We start from the raw sequence: 24,259 nt of genomic DNA, 5'->3' as shown, positions 1-24,259 counted from the left end.
TATAATTTATTCACTGAACAATTATTTGTTGAGTTTTTCAGCATTAATTTATTAATACTAATTCAGAAATATTTGCGTTCTACTTGGGGTCAGGTTCAGTAGTAATTAAAGCAATTTCTCAAGAAATTTCTAGCCTGGTTACAAACCATTAATATAACCAGGGGATGAAATATGCCTCGGAAGAGCCAGAGTTTTACCTTGTGGTGGAAGATCATGCTCTGGAATTGGAGAGTATGGGGGCCAAGGGAAGGTCAGCCCCACCAAAGAAATTGAGAGTGTTCTAAAAAGAGGCAGTGTCTTCTGTGGGGAGCTAGGTTTCAGGCTTTTTGCTTCAGGGGCCTCAGGAGGAAAGCTTAGGAGGGAAGAGAGTAATATAGGTGGTTTTGGGAAGTTGAAAGACATGGTGGGAAGGGAGAAAGGAAAGGCCTAGTGTGTGGTGCTAAATTTTGGGTGGTGACCAAGGGTGAACTAGGACAACGAATAATTCCCAAAAGAATTGGTCCCAGAAGTCCTCTAGGGAGAGATGAGGACTCAGTTTACTAGTAGTATGGATCACTAAATCATGATCCATAATTCAGAATAGTGAAAGAGGAAGAATAGCAAAGTTGATAATATGGTTGAGTGAATAATTTACTTTTAAGACTTTTTGGCCTCATCCTGCAGAGGGTCTGAAGATCATCTGGGCCAATAACTAGCCTAGATGACTAAAGAGCCTCACCCTAGAATCATGTTTCCAAAGGACTTAAAAGGGACCTATCCACCTCTTTTCTCCTCCCTCCTCCAAAAAGGAAAAGAAGCCTGAGCATTAAATGCTTTCCCCTCTTTGAACATATCTTAATATATTTTTTTCATTATTCTTACTTTATGTTCTGAAACATACACTCGAGGCCAGAATAAAGTCACTGAGATGGCAAAATAACGCTGATTTATTTCATGTGAGCTGTGGATGAAGCTAGGACTGTGTAGCCTGAGGAAATGAAGACTTAAGGGCATCACGTGGAAAAGAGGTTAAATGTGTCTATTGCTGGACCTGAGGAAGAGAATGGGACACGTGGGGAGAGTTAGAGGAGGATAGGCTTCATATAAAGAAGGACATCCGGAGAAGTTGAGCTGCGCAGCTGTGCCATATGCCTTGTAAGCAGTAAGCTCCCTATCTCCAGAACTTATTAGTTATTATTTTCTCTCTCTCCTAATTCTTTGCTTGTATGTTAGAAAGCATGAGATGGGAGTTTGAACTCGACCTCAGAGGCCCATCCTGACTAGAATCATAGTTTGCCAGTACATTTATTTATGGTATTTATAAGACCAAAGTAAATTGTATGTAAGTTGACACAATTTTAACTAAAATATTACATAGTAATCGTATATTACTATGATATAGTAATATTACTATACATACACAGTAATATGATTATAATATAGTATCATATATAACAGTACATATGATTATATAGTAATCATTACTGTGTAATATTTTGGTATTAAAATACTAATATTTTAATTTTAGTATAAAATATTAACATTAAAATATTTATAGTATGATTAATTATATGTTAATATTAAAATTTAATATTTAAATTGCACTGTGGTTCATTTAATTCATGTTACTAATGTTATCAAATACGTCACTAGCATTTATGAGACAGACACAAAATTTTAATGGAAATAAGCTGCTAATTTTAAAATCCTATGCATAAAGAAGCTGTAAGTCTAGTAAGTTTACATGTAGAAAACACTATCATAAAAAAGGCTACTTAAAAACAACTAATGGAATTGCCTCGTCTCCTGTCTTGACCAGAGGAGTCTGGGAAGCTCTGGTGACCAAGTTTTTGAAGCAGCTTCAAAGTGATGATGAAGGATTTGGATCTGTGACATTTTTAGCTCGCACAACGAGTATTGATGTGACTGTGAAGAATTGTCTTCCTCTGCCTAACTTTGTTTTTTTTTTGAGACAGAGTTTTGCTTTGTTGCCCAGGCTGGAGTGTAGTGGCAAAATCTCAGCTCGCTGCAACCTCCACCTCCCGGGTTCAAGCAATTATGCCTCAGCCTCTTGAGTAGCTGGGATTACAGGCGCCCACCACCACGCCTGGCTGATTTTTTGTATTTTAGTAGAGACGGGGTTTCACTATTTTGCCCAGGCTGATCTCAGACTTCTGAGCTCAGGCAATCCGCATGTCTTGGCCTCCCAAAGTGATAGGATTACAGGAATGAGCCACCGTGCCTGGCCGCTCTGCATAACTTTGATTCATCCTTGGGAAAACTAGCCCAAAGGGTTAAAGTATTATGAAAAAACCAAAAGTGCAATAGGAGCGTCTTTTTCATTTTGATATGGTTTGTAACTTTATCATGAACTTACTGTCCAGGAACTACGTAATATTTAGATACTGAGAATAAAACGTTCTCATTTTGTAAGGATAAAAGAAATATGTCTACTGCTAACAAAGTACATTCTTACAATGGTGGTTGTAGATCTTTGGTAGCTGCCAAGTCCATGTTTAAAATGACCCTCATCTTGAGACCCTTCTGGGTGAAGCTGAAAAGTCTTAGACATCATTTATTTAATATATGTCCTACTACATTTATTTAATATATGTCCACTTAATAAATTGTTTATTCTTGATATGTTTCTCATCTGATCTGGAGAACAAGTGGATTTATGAAGAAATGGATAGAAGAGGAAAAGTTAGTGAATTGAAAGTCATCTGGGGAAAGGTTGAGGAGAGATACAGGTGTGTTGGGGAATGGGTGATGGAAACAAAATAAAGGTTGGTTAGAGGTTCTTGCTGATTCTTATTTCTAAGTTTGTTGTATCCAGTACACAAGACAGTGTGAAGTGATTAAAAGCAATGGCCCTTGAAATAGGAGTCAAATCCCAAATCTTAGCTTTACCACTTACTAGCCGTGGGACCAAGTTGAGTTATTTAGCCTCTCTAGGCTTCTACTCTGTAAAATGGAGTCATAATATGCCTCTATCTTAAGGTTGTTTTGGTGATACATTTAATAAGCTTAGTATCTTCCTAATACCCAGTTGTTAGTAAAATTAACTATTATTATTATTGACATCCTTTTTTTTTTTTTTTTTTTTTTTGAGACAGAGTCTCACTCTGTCACCAGGCTGGAGTGCAGTGGTGCGATCTTGGCTCACCGCAATCTCCACCTCCCAGAATCAAGCAATTCTCCTGCCTTAGCCTCTTGAGTAGCTGGGATTACAGGCACACGCCACCACACCCAGCTAGTTTTTTGAATTTTTAGTAGAGATGGGGTTTCACCATGTTGGCCAGGATGGTCTCAATCTCCTGACCTTGTGATCCACCCGCCTCAGCCTCCCAAAGTGCTGGGATTACAGGCGTGAGCCACCGTGCCTGGCCTTGGCATCCATTTTATGTGTAAAATATCAGAACAATTCTGGGTGGTTAGAGTCATTGTGACTACAAGGCTGAGATATATAAAAGAACAATTCCTTATCCATGAATACAGTCTTTCTTTTTCTTTTTTTTGAGACGGAGTCTCGTTCTGTCGCCCAGGCTGGAGTGCAGTGGTGTAATCTCGGCTCCCTGCAAGCTCCGCCTCCCAGATTCATGCCATTCTCCTGCCTCAGCCTCCTGAGTAGCTGGGACTACAGGCGCCCGCCACCATGCCCAGCTAATTTTTTGTATTTTTTAGTAGAGATGGGGTTTTACCATGTTAGCCAGGATGGTCTCGATCTCCTGACCTTGTGATCCACCCGCCTTGGCCTCCCAAAGTGCTGGGATTACAGGCATGAGCCACTGCGCCCAGCCGAATACAGTCTTTCTAACTCTAGGCCGAGGTCCTGGTTTATTATGTGGCAGGGGTAGGAGCAGAGTTGGCCTAAGTTTTGGGCCTAGGGCCTCTGGTAGCCCAAAGCTACTGTAAAACTACATGTGGGCCAGGAATGAAGAGGTAGGAAAATAGTCTTATTCACCCCACTAGATTCTGTTCAGCATCTACTTGTCGTAGAATATATCACCAAATAATTCTAAAAGACGTATCTCCTGGCCTTTGTTGGTGGAGCAAACATCATTCCATTTGGGCAGATTAGGAAATTGAGTTACTGTGAGGTTTTGGTCTACCCAAAGCCATAGTTGGAAATAAAAGTAGTTTCCAAAAACGACACAGGCACTTATTATTTTCCCTCTCTCCTCCTAATTCTTCCCTGTCAGCATCTAAATTTAGCCATATACTAGCCCACAGTTTTTGTTACTGCCTAGAGTTAACAAGAATTAGGTTGACTGCATATTTAGAGATTTCAAATTTCTAAGACTCTTGAAACATCATAAAAGTATCTCCTGTCCCCGTCTCCCCATTTTAATTGCAAAAATATGGAAGTAGAGGTGGAGACTAAAAACGACAGAGTCAAGTATTTGGGGGTGGAAAGGTTTTGAAAAAATGACATTACCAAATCTGTTGACCACTCTTTAGTGCTTCACTTACCTGCTTCTCAGCAGCGTTTGACACCTGCGGTGATTCTGTCTTGAAATGCTCTCTTCTTCAGGCTTCGGGGATACCATGCTTTCAGTCTTACATTTTTTTCCCACCAACTTCGCTTATCTCACTGTTTCTTCTCACTCTGTAGGTTCTTCTTCCTCTGGTGATCCTGAAACGTTAGTGTGTGTCAGGATTTGGTCCTGTTTTCTCTTCTCTCTTTATTCTTGCTGGGCAGTCTAATTCATTCTTGTAGAAATTTTTCTTGGAAAGTTATCCAAGAACCTACTGGATTTCTCCACCTGAATTATCCTTAAATACCTGCAACTGAACTGTCTAACCAGCTGTGACTATGTGAAGAACATCAGGATCAAAGTACCTGCTTTGTCAGCTAAAGCACAGGACTCCTCAGTAGAGATAGATTGAAGTAGAAATGTTCCTGGACTTCCCGATGAAGTTATGTCCTGACAAACCCATCATAAAGTTGAAAATTCATAAATCAAACCATTATGAGTCGGGGACTGACTGTATACTAAATGCAGAAAAAGAAAGAGAGAAAGAGACATACAAATGCACAATCAGACAGACATTGTTCCTGCCCCCACTCTGGTCAATCTTGCTAATTCCACACAGATGTCTTTGCTGAATGGATAAGTTCCAGTACAATTGCAGCAAAATAAAAGCTGAGGACATGTGGGGTTTTTTTTTTTTTCTACATTTAGTATGTTCTGTGGTCAAATGCCTGTTTTAAAAAAAAATCTTTCAGAAGAAAGTGAAGGTGAAAAAAATAAAACAATCCTAATTTTAGTTAGGGAATAACTTTAGCTACCTGAAATGTTGTCCACAAACTGATTTATTAATAGAAACAGTTACCTCTTCCTTTGAATTTTCATTTTTATTACTTGAACTTTAAAAAAACATAGAAGGTTGCAAATTTTGATGAGCTTTTCTACTCGTTTTTATGTTTAGCTAATTTCTAACACAGAACACCATCTTCTCCCTGCTGGAGAAGATAGAAGACTCCAAAGCCAGCCAGCAGCAGGAGCCAGCAAGGCCTTGCTCACTACTTGGGTTGGAGGTGCAAGGAAGCACAGCTGGATGAAGGGTTTGTGGTGGCCTTTCCAGCCCAGGTGCAAAGTGCACACTTTGTCCTGCACCTCAGTCAAATGTAATCTCTCAGTGCTGACACCTCTCATTCTGCCTTTGATTCTTGAATCCTTATGATTGGGAGAAACATGGATTGTCTGGTAAAACAGTTTTTCCCGCTTATTATAGAAGTCTGTAAAATTTTTCTATTACATGTATATGAAAGTTTTTCTGTTAAAAATACCATGAAAGTAATACATTCTCATTATTGAAATTGTAGATGTCTATTAGAAATAAACAGCCAAATTTGCATAGCCTCAAATGATTACTATTAACATTTTGTTTTCCTTCCATTATTTGTTCTATGCACAGATATTTATTGCCATTTCTGTTTACATGTACAATTCTATAGACTCCTTTTTTCTCTTTTCCAAATTGTAACCACAGTAACCACATTCAGTAACCACAGGATTGAATTATACCATAAGCCAGGTACTTTTCTAGATACTACCACAGAATCACTGCCTCTGGAAGCTTACATTCTACTCATGGGAGACAGGTAAAAACAAAGAACAAAAAAGAAGTGAAAGCTGCCCACAGTCGTATCACCCAGACATGATGATGGTTAACATTTGGTCTGTGCCCTTGCAGACTTTAAAAAATTGTTTTAAAAAGCTAGCATTTGTATAGTATTTTTTAAAAACAAAAATGTGATTAGACCATAGGTTTTCTTTTTTTGCTTCCCAAATGTAGACATGTTTCATGTCTTTTAAACCTCCGTATAATAATGGCTGCGTAGTATTATTCCAGATGATGGGTGTACTATTAATTTAAATATTTTCCTAAAGATTGGCAAACAGGTTATTATAGCTTTTTTCTCTATTAAACACAATTGTGTATCAGATATTCTTATATATAATCCTTTGGAGTTATTATGTGTTTCCTTTATTTATGCCCTAGAAGAGAAGTTGCCCTGTTTAAAAGGATATCCACAATTAAAATTTTAGTATTGTTTTGTTGTATTTTTATCTAATTTGGTCTTAAGGTCACTCCCTGGGCAGTGGATGTAATTTCTAGCACTGCCCTCATGGGGCCCCAGTGGGGTGGTCATGTGTGTTTACAGTGTGCCTTTCACTGGATACTTCTCTATCCTGAAGGGCAGCCTAATGCAAGTGACCAGTAACCAGGTGTCCCTCTCACAGAAGACTTACTTATACTGGCAGACACCTTGTGGCTCTTGTCTAACCTGTGTCCTGGGTCCATTTTATTCCTACCAAGATAACCACTCTCGAGGAGAGCCTTGATCAGGAGGGAGAGTTAGGTTAATGTGTGTCAGTCAGGTGAGATACAGAGAAGACAGCATAACAAAACATGAAATAACAGAAGCAGTTTTATTACTTGCAGATCCTAGAGAGAAGAGAGCAGCACACCTCACAGAGCCAGTGAGAAGCGAAGAGCTATCCAGGGCACGCATGTTCAGTCAGTGTGTGGGGAGCAAGAAAGAAAGATGAACCAACCCATGGATCAAAGCCTTCATTAGGGTCCAGGCGGTTAACCATTACCCAAGCAGGTTTCCTGCAGGGAGTTCTAATTGCTGGGTTTAGAGCAAGCAGTTAGAGTTCAGTGGAGTCACTGCGGCGTATCTGGGCAGTCCATGCAGGGTATGGGGTCAGTGGAGCAAGACACGTAGGTAGGCTCTCTGGCTGTCCCATAGGTGGGTGGTCACCAGGAGGCAGTTGTAAAAGGCAGACATCTGGATTGACCACCTTGAGGAACTGGGAGGAGGCAGGGTCAAGGGTAGAAACTGTATCAAGCTTGATCAAGCTCCACTTCTGGTATGAGAAAGTCCAGTGTACATCCAAAATGGATGTTGAGGCAACATAAAACTATAAGAATTCACTACATGTTGCTACTCTGTCCTGCAAAAAAAGGCTTTTAATAGTTGATACTCTTGCCAGCAATATTTGAGAGCACCAATTTTGATATGTCCTAGTACTGGATTTTTCAAAATGAAAATGTAATTTACATACTATAAAATCCACCCTTTAAAAATGTGCAATTTTTTGGTTTTTAGAATATTCACAAGATTGTGTAAACATCACCACTATTTAATTTCAGAACATTTTCGTAACCCCCAATTTGTCTCTTTGAGTTCATTTTTTGCTGAGCATTTCATATAAATGGAATTATACAATATGTGGCCTTTTGTGTCTGGCTGATTTCATTTAGCCTGTTTTCAAGGTCTATCCATGGTGTAGCATGTTTCAGTACTTCACTCCTTTTTTATTTTTTTATTTTTTATTTTTTTGAGACAGAGTCTCACTTTGTCATCTAGGCTGGAGTACAGTGGCACGATCTCAGCTCACTGCAACCTCCGCCTCCCAAGTTCAAGCAATTCTCCTGCCTTAGCCTCCCAAGTAGCTGGGATTACAGGCGCATGCCACCCCACCTGGCTAATTTTTGTGTTCTTAGTAGATAGGGAGTTTCACCATGTTGGCCAGGCTGGTCTTGAACTCCTGACCTCATGTGATCCGCCCACCTTGGCCTCCCCTTTGCTGGGATTATAGGTGTGAGCCACTGCACCCAGCCCCACTTCACTCCTTTTTATGGCTGAATAATATGCCATTGTATGGACATACCACATTTTGTTTGCCTGTTCGTCTGTCGATGGATGGAGTTGCTTCCACCTTTTGGCTATTGTGAATAGTGCTGCTGTGAACATTTGTGTGTAAGTTTTTGTTTAAACACCTGTTTTCAATTCTGTGTATGTGTGTGTGTGTGTATCTATGATGGAATTGCTGGATCATTTGCTAACTGTGTTTAACTTCTTGAAGGATTGTCACACTGTTAAGTGGCTTCACCATTTTATATTCCCACCAACAATGTATGAAAGTTTCAATTTCTCTGTATCCTTGCCAAAATTATTGTTGTCTTGTCTTTTTTATTATAGCCATCTTAGGTGGGTATAAAATAGTATCTCATTGTGGCCTTGAATTTGGTTCTTTTTTATTATTGACTTGTAAGAATTCTTTATATATTCTAGACACTAGACCCTTATCTGATAAATGATTTGCAAATATTTTCTCCTATTCTGGGGATTTTCTTTATGCACTTCTTCCTCAGCGTCCATGGGGGATTGTTCTAATGCCTTCCATGAATACCAAAATCTGAGGATGCTCAAGTCCCGTATTTAAAATGGTGTAGTATTTGTATATAACCCATATACATCTTCTCATACACTTTAAATCATCTCTAGGTTACTTACAATACCTAACACAACACAAATGCTACATAAATAGTTGTTGTAGTATATTGTTTTTAAATATGTATTTTTATTGTTGTATTGTCATTTTTAATTGTTTGTTTTCAAATATTTTCAATCCTCGGTTGACTCCATAGATGCAGAACCCATGGATTTAGAGGGCCAACTGTACTTTCTTGATAATATTCTTTAAAGTGCAAAAGTTATTAATTTTGATAAGTGTATTAAAGTTTTAAATGAAAAATATTTAAATTCCTTAATTACTATATTTCACATAAAATATGCATACTTTTAGGAAAAGTTGGGGGAAGTCTAGTAGTATTATATTATCACTTTATTTAATTTTTCTTTCAAAGAAAGAATCATCGTAAATTTGGGAGAGGGAAATGTCATCACAACTTGGAGAGTATCTTCCCTTTCAACCTTCACATCTCTATATATACCTGTTTGCCATGCCAATATTTAAAGAAACTTGTAAATGGCCAGTAAATACTGTTTATATGAATAAGAGTGAAAGGCTCTCTCTCTATTACTCAGGAGCTTGGATAGAGAACAGTACTAGCTTGGAAGCAGCTTACAGGCAATGATTGTCAGGTATCCATGTATGGATTCCTTACAGATAGAAATATATCTTTCCTGACCCAAAACAAAAAAATACAGTGAAATATGCTTAATTTTTTTTTAACCTGATGTACTGAAATTTAATGGTTTTTGTTGCCTGAGTTTTAGCATATTATTTCAAGGCTTTCTGTTGAAAAGGTATAGAAATGGTTATAACTGATGAAGAAGATTCTGTAGCAGATACGCTCATTATTCTGGATGATTTTCTTAATTAGAATCTATTTTGACTTTCAAGTTCTTGAATAATTGTTAAAGGTTTGTCCATGGACCTCTGTTTGGAACCACTACCCAGGGCCATAATTTTTTCATTAGTTCTTAGCTCCTTTTCAACTGACCTGATCCAGTTTATCTAGATTCAAGTCTTTAAGTGTCTTTTCCAGGAATATTGTGGATTGATAATTTTGAATCACAGAAACGAGTTTTTTACTAACAGTGCAGTTTATGAGCTAGCATTGTTGCATGTGTTACCAGTGGAACCTGTCCATTTCATTCCTGTTTTCCTAGATTCTTGTCTCTATTTAAACTGTTGTTATAATTTGTAAAATATTTTTGGCACCTTGTGGCCCATCATCTTCAACCTGTTCCTTTTAGGGCCAGTTTCAAAGTGGTAATTTAATGTCCTTGGTAGAAGCTGAAACAAAGCTTTTATTTCAGCTCTTTGCCCTTCCCCTGCTGACCTTGAGACACATGAAAGAAATTTTTTTTGTCTTATATTTTTTAATCTTCAGCAAATATGTTTTCAAAGCTCCCAACAAGGTGCCTTAAAAATACAAACATTTCTGGTAGACTTTTCAATTATAATTTTATATATTTTATTACTAATATCTGCTTTTTCATCAAGAACTGCATGACCTTTCCCAAAGTGATTGCATATGCCATCACATTTAACTTTTATTTTTATTTTTAAGAGGTCGAGTCTTGCTGTGTTGCCCAGGCTGGAGTGCAGTGGCACAATCATAGCCCGTTATAACTTCAAACTACTGGGCTCAAGTGATCCTCCTGCCTCAGCCTCCTAAGTAGCTAGGACTACAGGTGTGCACCACCACTGATGGCAAATGTTTTAAATTTTTTTTTTTGGTAGAGACAGGGTCTTGCTCTATTGCCAGGCTGGTCTCTAACTCCTGACCTCAAGTGGTTCTCCCACCTCAGCCTCCCAAAGTGCTGGTATTACAGGTGTGAACCACCATGCCTGGCTGCATTTAACATTTCTAACCAAGTTTCATCATGCTGGTCTCATGGCCTAGCAATCATTGTAGTTCCCCAGGAGGTCATACAATGCTCAATGAATTGGGTGTGAGCTTTGGCCAGATGGAGAGTTCAAATCCAGGCTCCTGCACTCAGTAGCCATATAGCCTTGGGCATATCAATTAACATCACTAATCTTCCATTTCTCTGTATACAAAATCGGCATCTTCATATTGACCCTGTGGGATTGTTATAAAGATTACAGGTCATGAAACATGCCTTGCACAAGCCCTAGTATACCCATATGGCATGTTTTCAATAAATGTTAGCTGCAGCTCTTGCTATTGCCTAAGGATTGAATGCTCCCTTACTGCCACCTACTTCTAGCTTCTTTGGGGACCCCTGTCCTTCAGAAAAGGGTCCTGGACATGAGATATGAGCTGAAAAGACAGGGTCTCACTCTGACCTTCAGAGAGCTGCCTCGGTGGGAGTAGATCTTTTATGTTATCTTTGAAAGCCTAAGAAACCTGTGACTCATCCTTTTTCAGTCTGTACACCCTTGCATGCTAAGCAAAAACTTGTTCCTTGAGGGCCAGGCATCCTTGGCACAGAATTCAAGAATCTTCCGAGGACAGCTCTGCACTTCACAGGAGCCAAACTTTACCTGGATACCTGTCACCTCACTGCTGGATTTCTTCTTGCCTTGTATCCCATTAAAACAGTTTTTAAAATTGTGGTAAAAGCATATGATAGAAAATTTACCACCTTAACCATTTTTTTTGTATTTGATTTTAAATTCCTTTTATGTCCACTTATCTCCTCCTTTTCCAAAGCCATCTCAAGTGCTCAATCAGCAATGAGATCATCAAACTGAATTGTTTTCCTTTTATTTATTTATTTATTTATTTTTGAAAGTAGTGAGTCCTGTCAGAATGACCAGTTCCCTTTGTATTTAGGCTTATGAGGCTGGAATGTATTGATATGATAAAGATCTGCCCCCCGCCCCCCCAAAAATCTTTCCTTTCTTTCATCTTTTTCTCCTGGGATTCTCAGTGTTATGTTTGGGAGCATTGGACTAGGGAAAGAAACTGGAAAAACAGAAGGGGGAATATGCAGCTGAATGTTACAGTCTCTGTAACTACCAGGGTGGGCCAGGAAGTCTGAGCACAGATTGGGTAACCAGCATACTGAAGGGAAACCATGCCACCTGGGCAACTGTCTGTGCCCTTTAGCACATGCCAGGCCTCTTGTTAAGAGAGCAGGTTCCTCACAAATGGTGCTGTTTCTAAGCCATCATGCAAAGATGATTGTAACCGTCTTCTTAGAAAGCCTGCTTGTCCATCCCAGGCTCTTCTTAAGTTATTCCTTTGTTCCAGACCAAGGAGAAGGTGCTGTTCCTTGAAACTAACACCCACATTGTTACCGACTATCACCAACCTTAGCTTTGTTGTGAAATTGTAAATATTTTTTGCAACACCAGACCTGAAAGAATGAGATATAATTTCTAAACCCAAAGGGATATTTTCTTAAAAAGTGGTCACTTTGGGGGGCTGTACTTTTATTTGTTGGTGCTCAAAAACAGCTTTGCAACTTCCATTTTAGGGATGCCTTCAGCACCTGTGACACATCCTTTCTAATGGCATCTATCACCATAAAACTTCCTCCTATACAGGTAGTTTGGTTTTTGCAAGTGGCTAAAGGTTATTTGGTGCTCAGTCTGGTGGCTAGATTAGATGATCATACAGAACAGCACAATTTTTAGTTAAAATCAAAGGCCTACCTTTGAATGATCCTGATTTAGTATGCTAACAACACGTTGGCACAGCTCCACAAGTGTAAAGGCTGTGTATGTCATGTTTGCCACTCTGTCTCCAAGGCCTAGCACAATAGGAACTAACAGAGAGTGGGAACTCAGTAAATATTTGTTGAGCAAATCCATGTATTCAAACTGGGTAACTCTCTTTGTCTGAAGCATGAATTGGAAGGGTAATATGCTTGTTTCTCTTTCTTTTACAGTTGTCAAATTTAAAAGTTTTGAATCACTCCCCAATGTCTGATGCCTCTGTCAATTTTGACTACAAATCTCCATCCCCATTTGACTGCAGCACTGATCAAGAAGAGAAAATTGAAGATGTTGCTAGTCACTGTCTGCCTCAGAAGGACCTGTATACTGCTGAAGAGGAAGCTGCTACCCTTTTTCCTAGGAAAATGACATCCCATAATGGGATGGAGGACAGTGGAGGAGGAGGTACTGGAGTGAAGAAGAAACGGAAGAAAAAGGAGCCAGGAGACCAAGAGGGTGCAGCAAAGGGAAGCAAGGACAGAGAGCCCAAGCCAAAGAGGAAACGAGAACCGAAAGAGCCAAAGGAACCCAGAAAGGCCAAGGAGCCGAAGAAGGCCAAGGAGCACAAGGAGCCGAAGCAAAAAGATGGGGCAAAGAAGGCACGGAAGCCCCGGGAGGCCTCGGGCACCAAGGAGGCCAAAGAGAAGAGGAGCTGCACTGACTCTGCAGCCAGGACGAAGTCCAGGAAGGCCAGGTACGTTCCTTTCTCCCTTCTCTGAGCACTTGCCTATGCCAGTGCAGAATGATTTGCCTTTGGCATTAGCCCAAGCCCCTAGGCATAACCCTGCTGCACTCCAGTGGGCCTAAGCTTCACATCTCACCTGTATAGGATGGGGAGCAGGGGTAACCCCTTGGTGCTAATGCAAGGGGCTGTCCTTGGAGGTTGCTGTTTTCTCATTGCATTTCTAAAGTCGTGGTGTTTCAAAAACGACATTTGTGTTTTTAGGATACTCCCAAGAATTCCCCACCCCCTTCAGACCCCAACCATTCTTTTTGGTCTTAGTACTTAGCATTCTTTAGTTGCTAGCTGTGTAGATGTACCCCCTATATCCCATGTTTATATGTTCTTTGTGTCTATATTAGCTTTCAGCCAAAAATGAACCACTTTTCTTACCTCCTAATGAGAGAAAGATAACCTTAATACTGACCATGCAGTTTCTTGCCATTCCTTTTGGACTAAAAAGAATTAAAATGTTAACATGCACAGGGTGTAAGGGAAGTGACATCCCAGGTGTGATACAGGGGGCAGTGATTTTTGGAACAGCAGTTGTGTAGAGTGGCAGAGGAGCTGCTATGAGGAGGATGCACAGTCACGGGAATCAGTGGTGCAGGAAGCCTGAGAGAGCCGTCAGTATGCACAGATTTCCAGATAGATGAGGACTGACTAGCTTCCCCTAGGTTCCAAGCTCTGAGTACAGGACCATTCCTGATCTGTTTATCTAGTTCATTGTCTAGCACAGTGCTTGACACATTGACAAGTGCTTAGGAAATGCTGAGTAAGTGAGACCAGAGGAGACCATAATGACTTACAGAGAGACCAGAGTGCATAGGTACAGATTCACTGTATAGACCCTATCAAGACAGCAAATGCATTCCTTGTGCAGGGAACTCAATATCTGTCGTCATATGCAAATATTATATTTCTCATTTTGTTTCTAAATTCCTTGTGGAGAACTTTATATTTAGAATTTTGAGGAAACACCAAATACATGACTCCTATCTTAAGGAATTTACGTGTCTAAAATCTAAGTGCAAGGGAAGGTTAATTATATTTATCTATGTATCTATTATTTTAGACCAAGAGCACTCCTAAAAAAACACAGACTGATGTGGATACTAACAAAACATAAAGTAATGAGGCCATCACACCTGTGTTGGTCAGGCATGAAGGAGGTAATTTTAAGAATGCATTTTAAATGGTGTGTGTTGCAACCTGGAGTTTACTATATGGTTCAGTTCTTTTTCAGAAGGACAGCTTGTTGGGACCAGATGGATAGTTTCTTAATCCAAATTAAAATTTTGCCTCATAATATTCACTCCCTTCTGTCTGGCAGGGAATTTCATCTTTCATCTACCACAGAAACTTGGGCGGGATCTCAGGAATGTAGGTTACAGAAAATGCCCATAAAATACCTTACAGATGGCCAAGAGAGAGGTAGACAAAACTCAGGATTCTGCCTAACTAAAACCTTACAGGATTTGTTTCTTAGTGAACCTAGTGAGCATACTCTAGTCTCCAGTGTGTGGATGGAGTAGCAGAGTGACTGTTCAGCCTCTGCAAATAATTTTCATCTCCAGATTACTTTGGAGGAACTGAAGTGGTACTTTGGGATAATAGCATATATAAAGAAGGAGGATCAGACATGAGCTAGTGTGGCAACTTTTTTTTATTATTATTACAGAGAATAATAAGGAATAAAGATTGTGTTTGAGAATTTAGGGTAATTAGAGGAGAGTTTTATAGCCCTAATAAGAAGTCTTGGTTTGTATCTAGAAGACATTAGAAAGCCATAGGTGTCTGAGCCCACTTAGCCACTGGTTTCTGATGTTTACAATTTTATCAACTCCTTCTTTTTTAAGGAATTCATGTTTACATTGTATGAGGTCTGAAACAAAGTGATGAGTATGCAAACATTGTCATAAATTCCATTTTGGGGGAATAAGGAGGCATTTAACAAAGTGTTGGATGCCAAATGTATAGGCAAAATCAGGATTCTGTCTAGTGAAAATGTACAGTCTTTGTTATATAAATGTAGCAATATTAACGCAACTTGGTTTGATCTAATTAGGCTGTATGAAATATAAGTGAGTTGGAGAAGTGCTTGGCAGTCTTTTCAAAGGCTGCTAACTTAGAAGACAGCAGAACATTTGAGGTTTAGAAGTCCAAGAGACACCCTATTAGAGGAGGCTGACAGAAGTGATGATCTCTTTAAAAATGTGGACAAGTTACATGAGCTTTCTCTTTATTTTGGAGTTATATTACATTGATCTGTAACATAATAGAATTCTTCTATGTACTCCAGGGTTCTGGACTGGTTAGCCTTTGATTGCTTCTCTTTTATATCTTTATAAAATTGTTTTGGTTCCTTTAATTAGTGATCCTACTGGTAGGCAGAAGCAATTTTAGATATGAAGCATGTTAATTGATTTAAAAATACATGTATATATATACACACACATATGTATATATGCATATGTTAGTAATTAAGCCTTAGTTTTTTGTTCTCTTTGATTTACTCTTGCAGATTGGCTCAAGTACATGTTTTGATTTGAGCAGGTATCGATTAGACCCTGGTAATACTTGATGGTTATAAATGATGCACTTAATGCTTGGATTACTGTAGGAGCTCCACAACTGATTTACGGGCTTCTGGCCTTTTCCTCCCTCAGTCCATCTTGCCAGCTGCCACCTGGCTAGTCTTTCTGAGGCCCTGCTGTTGGCCCCTTTATTTATGTTGGCAACAGTGGTGGTGGTGGTGGTAAATCAAATCGCCTTTTCTCCCTTTTCAATTCTAAATCAGTTGAGAAATAGTCAATAGAAATGGGCATTCGTTTATCAGCTCTGTTATTGGTAAACTGGACTGAAAAACATTTGTTAGCTTGTGGCCACCATCAGACTTGCTGTTACTCCCTCACCTGAGTTTATCTGCCAGCACTGCAGGCACTCGGAAGCAGAGGTGGTGGTGCTGGGCCATGTGTGCTCCATTCCTTCTTCCAGTCTTGCTATTCGGGTATTTCCCCAGTCGGGGAAGTGAGATAAGTTTGAAGAAGGGTGGAAAATATATTTCCAGTATTTTTCAGTCCTTGGGAATAAAATATGCTTTTCCTCATGAAAACATGGAGACAGGGAAATAGGATTCTCTCAACAATTTTTAACCGCTTAGAATCTTCTGATTGTTCCTGTTGCCCCCTGATTGCTCCTGTTGTCCCCTGATTGCTCCTGTTGCCTCCAGGACAAAATCCAGACTCCAGACAGGACAAAATCCAGACTCCTTCCTCTGTTATTCAGACCCTCTGGGGTCTGACATATCCCTCCCTTTCCATCTCTGGCGCTATACCTGGCCAACTCGATTAATCTCGTTAGTTCTTAAAGGTCCTTGACCCACTTCTCCTTTGGATTGCTCTTGGTATTTCCCCAGCTCTTACCCTTCTCTCAGTATCCCAAGTCCTTTCCATTCTTCAGGTCTGAGTGCAAGTCTCAGTTCAGATAAATATCAGTACAGATATATATCAGAGTTTCCCCAAACCAGTGTACCTGTGTGTCCCCTCTGAACTTCCATAGCCCTGTTGTATTGCAGCCAGGGAAACGGAGACCCACAGAGAAGTGACTTGTCTAAGGTCATTCACAGATGTGTGTTATAATCTCAGGCCTGATTCCCAGTCTTGTATGTTTGCCTCTAAAACAGGCTACTTTTCCCGTCATTAATTGTGGTTTTTCAGGTATGTGTGACTTGTTTTCCTCAACAAAAGTTAAGATAAGTATATGTATATATACCAAGAATAAATGGATAGAGCTCTTCTCCTTGAAAATAAGACCTGTATAAGGTATCTTATAACTCCCATTGTTATATAACAGTAGGTAATATATCCATTTTATAATTGAATGAAAGTTCAAAAAGTTAAGTAACTTGTCCAAGGCACAAAACTAGTGAGCACCATTGTTGGGATTTGACTCCAGGTTCACCTGACTGTAAAACCGACTTTTCTCTCCATAGCTGTGTGTCTTTTATGTTTTGCTAAGGAAGATCAGAAATGGACGTGGGGAGATTTCAGTGTCAGAGAAATTGGTTTTTATTTGTAGGAAATGGTCCCTCTTCTATAGAATTTCAGTTTGCATACTCCATGGTATCCTTTCAAGGACTAAAATGTCTTCAACTTTTTCCTTTGTTTGTGTTTGCATTTGAGAGGCAACAAGCATATTATTGAACATGTCTGTTCTAAACAGGTGATAGGTAGAGTCTAGCAAATTTTCCTTTTCAAGGATGATATTAATAGTGATCAGTATTCATTTATTGCTTAAGAGATAAAAGCCTAAAATTCTTAAATAGGAGAAGTTTCAATTGAAACTAGTATTTATTCTTTTCCCTCCAAATTATTATTATTTTTTTTTTTAGAGATGGGGTCTCCCCAGTAGCTGGGATTACCAATATATATCACCAAACCTGGCTTAATTCTCTAAATTGTTTTTGAGTATGAGTTTAGTTCATTCCTTTATTGTGTAAAACTTAAGCAAGAAAGAAAGCTCCTTCAGGAAGCCAAGTTAGGCTCTGTCATTTTCCTGACTCTGAAATTAAAATTTCATTTGGTATAGCTCATATGCTTATACTATTTTTAAAATTATAGTGCCTTATTCCAGAGAGGATTGGAGCCACTTGCCTAAGAAGACATACACAGATGTACGTTTATGTGTATACATACAAACATATACACATACCTATGCATACATAGCTGTACATGGCTGGTATAGCTGGAGGAGGGGATCAGAAAGGCAGGGGTCAGGTCATGTAGGGTCATGAAATGTTAATAAGGGCTTTAGGAATATATTGTTCCCAAAATTGTTCATTATATTGAATATAATGTTTTGGCCTTAGAAAAGCAACATGCCAGTTTCTCAGAGAAGCTAAGTTTTTACCATTTGAGAAAGAAATTTCTTATTAGGGAACTGTTATAGTTCATTTTATGTTGCTATAACAGAATACACAGACTGGATAATGTATAATGAACAGAAATTTATTTGGCTTACCATTCTGGAGACTGGGAAGTCCAACAGTATGGCACTGGAATCTGGGGAGGACCTGTGTGCAGCTCCTCATCCTGTGGCCAAAGGCAGAGAGAGGAGCAAGAGAGGATGAAATGTTAACGAGAGAGGGCTACTCTCAAGAGAATCCACTCCTGTGATAACAATATTCATCCATTCATGAGTCCAGAGCCACCTGACCTGATCTCCTCTTACTAGACCCCAACCCCCGACACTGCTGCATTGGAGATGAGGTTTCCAACACAGGAATTTTGGGGGACAAATTCAGATTATAGCAAGAACTGTTATGCAGTAGATACTGTGCTCAACAACAGTTTTTGCATCTAATGCTTCTAAATGCCTGTGAATTTCATTTTTTTCTTCCTGAAATAGCCTTTAGTAAAAAGTCAGCTTCGTGGTATTAAGGCACAGCCGAGTGAGCAGGAAAGATGATCCATTTCAGTTGTGTATGAAGCCTTCTGATTCCTTTACTCTATATCCAGGGAGTGAGTATCTGAGGAGTAGGTCTGTGGCCAGCTCTTTAGGTTGCCCTTTCTCATATAGGGAGCCAAGCATTTTGACTGAGCTGAAGGTTGCTTCTTTTTTTTTTTGAGACAGGGTCTCGCTCTGTCGCCCAGGCTGGAGTGCAGTGGTGTGATCTCGGCTCACTGCAGTCTCCACCTCCCGGGTTCAAGCAGTTCTGCTTCAGCCTCCCGAGTAGCTGGGATTATAGGTGTGTACCACCACACCCAGTTTATTTTTTGTATTTTTAGTAGAGACGGGGTTTTGCTATGTTGGCCGGGCTGGTCTCGAACTCATGTCCTCAAGTGATTTGCTTGCCTGGCCTCTTAAAGTGCTGGGATTACAGGCATGAGCCGTGGTGCCCAGCCTGAATGTTGCTTTTAAAAGCTAGGGTCTTGAGTTTTGGTGTTCATGTTGTTGGTGAGGGCAGAGGATAAGCTTTGGAATTTCCACACGTATGAGAATGGTTCATATTCTTTCTTGCAAGTCAAGAAATTAGTCAGTGTGCTGGCCCAAGTGGAGGTCTATCTACCTGGATCTCTGGTCCTCAGACTTTGCTGTGCCTAGGGAACTACCTGGACAGCTTGTTAGAAAAGTGGATACCCCAGAGAGAATGATTAGGTCTGGGGTGGAACCCAGGAATTTGCAGTTCAGAATTCTCCCAGGTAATTAGAGTGTGGCTGATTCTTAGATTATCCTTTGAGAAACATGTTTCCCAGGTGAAAGATCACAGGAAAAGTGGAGCCTGTGTAAGTTTTTATATGTAACATCTGCTAGGAATGAAAAAGTAAAAAGAGGAAAAGAAGTGGTTGGTGTGATCAGCCCCAATTTCAGTTTTTCATCCCCATTTGTTTGGTTTGTCAACCCAGAGCAGATTTTTCTCCCAAATCCAGCATTTTACCTTTTTTCGCTTTCATCTGTGATGATTGCTTCTGCGAAGTGTTAAACCCCAGGCCTTCTGATTATATAACCATTTGAGCTGCCTGATTGCCGCTGAGTCAGCTGATAACTGTGTGGTGCAGGAAGAGTAGTAGAACTCAACTATCTTTCCTCCTCACAAGAGCTGGTGGCTCTTTCTCATTTATTTGAAGGTCAGTCAGCTATCTGTTTAGAGAGATCTTTATTGAGGCTAATTTCAGGTTCAAGAGATTACATTAATGGGGTTCTTTCTGTTGGGAGACTTGTTTTTACATTGTGACCATTTATTAGAATAAAGAAGACGTAACGGTATGTATGAGTCCTCAGTAGAGACCCTGAGCTTGGAACCCATTGGACTTCATGTTAACCAGGGAAGAAATCTAGATGTTAATGTCAGAGACCCACCTTGGAAGCTTTGCACTAAGTCTTTATTTCTGGGGTTTGTTTTTTTTTTTTTTAAGAGCATCAGAAGTGCTTACTCTGTGCCCTGGTGCATAGTAGACCTTTACCAAATCTGTAAGGAAAGAGTTACTAAATAATAATGCTTGATAAATGCCTACTCATTTATCCAGTATATTTTTATTGCCTCTTCTGTGTCTTGCTTTATGAGTTTTTTTATAGGGAAAGGAAGCAAAGTGTCACAGAAGTATCTATGGGTCTAGTCATTGAGGTACTTTTATGAGTTTGAGGTGCTTTTCACAAGAAGCAACCTTGACAAGTGTTCAAGAAACAGGCAAAAATATAAACAAATGAAAAACCTGATATAACTGCATACAGAGTAGCTGAAAGGATTTAGAAGGTAAAGAGTATGTCATTTCTGGTCTGGGGAGTCCCTTGGAAGAGAGGAGTATTGATCCAGTTATTAAAGAAATTAATAGATGAGAAAAGACTTAAAGCAAAAAGACCAAAAGACATTTAAACAAATGTTCTTTTTAGGGGCTTCGAGATTTTAAGATGGTACACGCAGCCTGCTTTCATTTTCACCTCTTATCCAAATCTTACTGAAATGATAGGAAGAACAGAGGGGAAGAAATATTTCACAGATGAGAGCTATTACTGAATTTCTGGACAAAGAAGTCCAGTGGTATCATACGGTGGATAAATGGTGTGGAGGGAGTCCTAGCTCAGAGCTCAGGCAGGCGCTGTGTTTGCAGCAAAGATAGAGGTGTTTCCTCCTTGCGATGGAGCAGGCAGCTCTGGAGGAGGGATTGGAGGCAGGCCAGAAGCGGAGGTGGCTGATTAAGGGACTGTCTGCAGAATGGCTGTGTGGTTTGTCACCTCCAGGATGAACTCAGGCAATTACTCTAAGGATATTGGGCAGTTTGCCCTGGGGAAGGGGCTAGGGCTCCATATAAGGAATGACACCCACAGGAAGGGGGCACAGGGCACTAACTTCTCTGCCCTTCCCTGCCCATACCCTAAAAAGTGGAGGGAGGGACAGCCACTTGACAAGTCTTGCCATGTGTACAGTGTCCTAGGCCAGGCTTCCTATTCAGGGGCGAGGCTTGTAGAGAAAGCAGTTTACTTGGCAGCAGAGGAGAGCCTCACCAGGCACCTGTATTACCAGCCTAGTTGATTTTCAATAGGAAATCAGTCTACTGAAGAGCACAAGACCGTAGAGGAAAACGAGCAGCATAAAGCAGGAAGAGGAAGAAAGAAAAGAACAACTGTCATCAGAAGAAATAATTCAAGGAAAAGAATGAACACATTTTAAATTAGCATCCTCAGATTGAGGATATTTTGTCTGCAACACAAGAATGGGTCATGACAGAGGAGCAATCAGAAAAGCAAAGAATTAATGAAAATTTAAAGTGTGGTTGCCTCCACTAAGAGAGTTCAACGAAAATACTGAGTAGGGACAGCAATAGGGGAGGTATATGACATCTGAATTCATCAACTTTCCTATCAGGATGTCAGTAGCCATTGCTTAATGTTGATAAATAATGAACTAGAAGCATGAGCGTATTTGGGGTTAGAGAGGCATCAGTCAAAAGTGGTCCTCTCTGGGGATTTGGTGTACTGAGGATGGGTTATACTTTGTATTTGAAACTCTTCTATACTTTCTGAATTTTTATTTTCAGTTGCTTTTATTACTTTTAATAGGACTACTTGGTAAAACTCTGCTTTTTCATCTTAAGAGGAAGTAATCTTTTTGTTTCCTTTTTACTAGGACAATATCACAAACCTCTCTAATCTCTGTTTTGAAGGTGTTGATGATACGGTTAAAGGGACTGACAGGGCAGATTTAGTTCACAGTTTATCTACAGCAGATTATATCTGTACCAAAATAATTAGGGTCTTTTTATATTTTTTCTTTTAACTAGTATCTTTAAAAAATCAATACCAACTCAGTTTTCTATGTAGACTCAGTTAATACGGGTATTATGGAAAAGCTGAATCAAGTGTGCAAATGAGCTTTTTCAAGGTGATATCCATGTTTTCAGTATTGTACTCCTGGGAAGAAGATCAAAGCCTATAGGAAGGTCAGTGCTGGAAGCTTCTCTGAAACGTTGTTGCTGGAGTGGAGTAGTGGTTCCTGGACTGGACTTCTGAGACTCTACGTGTCTTTGGAGGCAGTCATTGGGATCATGAGCTATTTTCGGTGGCTGTAGTAGTAACGCATTCTTTCCGTAAGGCTCTGATGGATATTTTATAAGGTTTTAATTTTAAAATGAGAAGATGAATCATTTTGAATTAATGCATCTTAGTAGGTAAGAGCTTTCAATACCTGGAGTCCACGGGGACAGAGCCATAAAAGATTCATAGTAGTACGATGTTGTGACATGTACCGATACCTTTCCTCGTACTCAGATTCAGCACTCACTTCCTAACTCTCAGTTCTAGCAAAGAAACCTGGAGGTTAGAAACGAGATATGCTTGAAGAGAAAGTTTGAGAAATCCTAGTGCTTTCATATGATAATGAAATTTCCTATTTGGAAAGCAAAACAAAACAAAAAAAAAAAAAGTTTTTTCTAGGACAAACTACAGAAAGTAAAGATGCACAAAATCTTCTTGGCTGATGAAGCCATGTGGAAGACAGGATAAAAGCTTTGATGGTTATAACTAATAGTTGTCCTGCATGTATGATATAACTGATTGGGAGTTTCTTGCATGTCATAAATGCATAGTAGGTACTTTCTTTAAAATGGAGATATGTTTGATTGTAAAATCAAGTTTTAATAAAAAATAATTACTTTGACTCTCAAAAATGTTATTTCTTCCTTTTTTTCCTTGCAAGTTAGTTTGTTCTAACTCTGAAAGCTATTAATAAAAAAAAGGATTATAGAAATAAGACTGCTTTGATTCAAGCTCCTCTGCCATTAATTGGTGGGAGTATTAGGCCTTTGTATTATTCAGAACTCTCTTGGTTACAATTAACATAAACCCAATCAAATTAGCTTAAGTTAGAAAAAAATGATGATGAGGTTCACTGGCTTAAGGAATCAGAACCAGGAAGTTTAGTTGAGACCAAGGCAGTTTGTCTTCAGTGACCCCCTGCGCCTGTCTGGGTGCCACTCCATTCTTTGCAAATGCATTCCTCTCAAGGCTGGAATCATGGCTGCTCATAGCTGTGGGCTTACAGCTTAACAACTTTATGACCTAGGAAGAAAGATTCATTTTCCTACCCACTCCTGCCTGTGTGTGTATATGTGTATATATATATATATATATAAAAGGAAGGACTCCCAGATTAGTCTGGCTGGGTCATGTGTCCATCCTGGACCAATCACCATGGTAAAAAGAATAGGGTACGATAGCCCAGTCTGACCTTCTGCCAGAGCTCTTTTATAGTCTAGGAATCAGTATTGGTTGTCAGAAAAAAAGATGCCAAACACAGTATCCGCTTCTGCAGTGGAATAGATGTATGTCAAGATAAATTATTTTTTAAAGTTTATATATGTATATATACTTATTATAAACTTATTTTAATAAATATCTATGTATGTGTGTGTGTGCGCACGTGTGCGCGCATGTTTCCTGAACCAGTTGCAAACAAGTTACATATGTCAGGCCTTTTTGTCCTTAAATACATCAGTGTGTCTCTCCTAAGTTCTTATTCTTCTGTAACCATTGTCTAGTTACTCTTTTCGTTCCCTTATAACTAATAAGTAATCTGCAGGGAGACATTTTAAGATCATGCAAATATCCTGCTTCTCTTCACATCATTCTCCCAAGATTTAGCATCCCTTGATGATTCTGCACCATGCCCATCTTTTCTACTACGTTGGTTACAAAATGGGTTTTTTTTGTTTGTTATTTTGTTTTTTTTTTGAGACAGGGTCTTGCTCTGTCACCCAGGCTGGTGTGCAGTGGCACAATCATGACTGACTATAGCCTCAGCCATCTGGGCTCAATCAATCCTCCCATCTCAGCCTCCCAAGTACCTGGGGCTACAGGCATGCACCATCATGTGTGGCTGATATTTTTTTCCCGATTTTTTTGTAGAGATGGGGTTTCACTATGCTGCCAGTCTGGTCTCAAACTTCTGACCTCAAGCCATCCTCCTGCCCCAGCCTACCAAAGTGCTGATATTACAGGCGTGAGCCACTGCACCCAGCCTCAAAATTATTTTCTAACTACCACTTCCTTTACAGTTACCATTTGTATTTTGTAGTAAACAAGAGCTCCCCCTTATCCCTTA

The 24,259-nt window shown here is 39.6% G+C and overlaps 1 protein-coding gene across 6 annotated transcripts in view; it reads left to right on the top strand.

Annotated features, from left to right (window-relative positions):
• The window catches only part of CHD6 (chromodomain helicase DNA binding protein 6), a 216,602-nt gene that overhangs the window by 72,585 nt on the left and 119,758 nt on the right, over nt 1-24,259 (top strand). For all 6 annotated transcript variants that reach the window (XR_010132270.1, XM_055372994.2, XM_055372996.2 and 3 more), the window contains one exon: nt 12,614-13,134. Coding sequence is in view for 5 of the 6 variants with exons in the window: in XM_055372994.2 (XP_055228969.2) it covers nt 12,614-13,134 (521 nt within the window). In the remaining variant the exon portion in view is untranslated. The remainder of the gene's footprint in view (nt 1-12,613; nt 13,135-24,259) is intronic.

The sequence above is a fragment of the Gorilla gorilla genome, chromosome 21 (assembly GCF_029281585.2).
Source record: "Gorilla gorilla gorilla isolate KB3781 chromosome 21, NHGRI_mGorGor1-v2.1_pri, whole genome shotgun sequence".
NCBI classification, from domain to species: Eukaryota; Metazoa; Chordata; class Mammalia; order Primates; family Hominidae; genus Gorilla; species Gorilla gorilla.
This window is presented reverse-complemented; position numbering and strand designations above follow the sequence as displayed.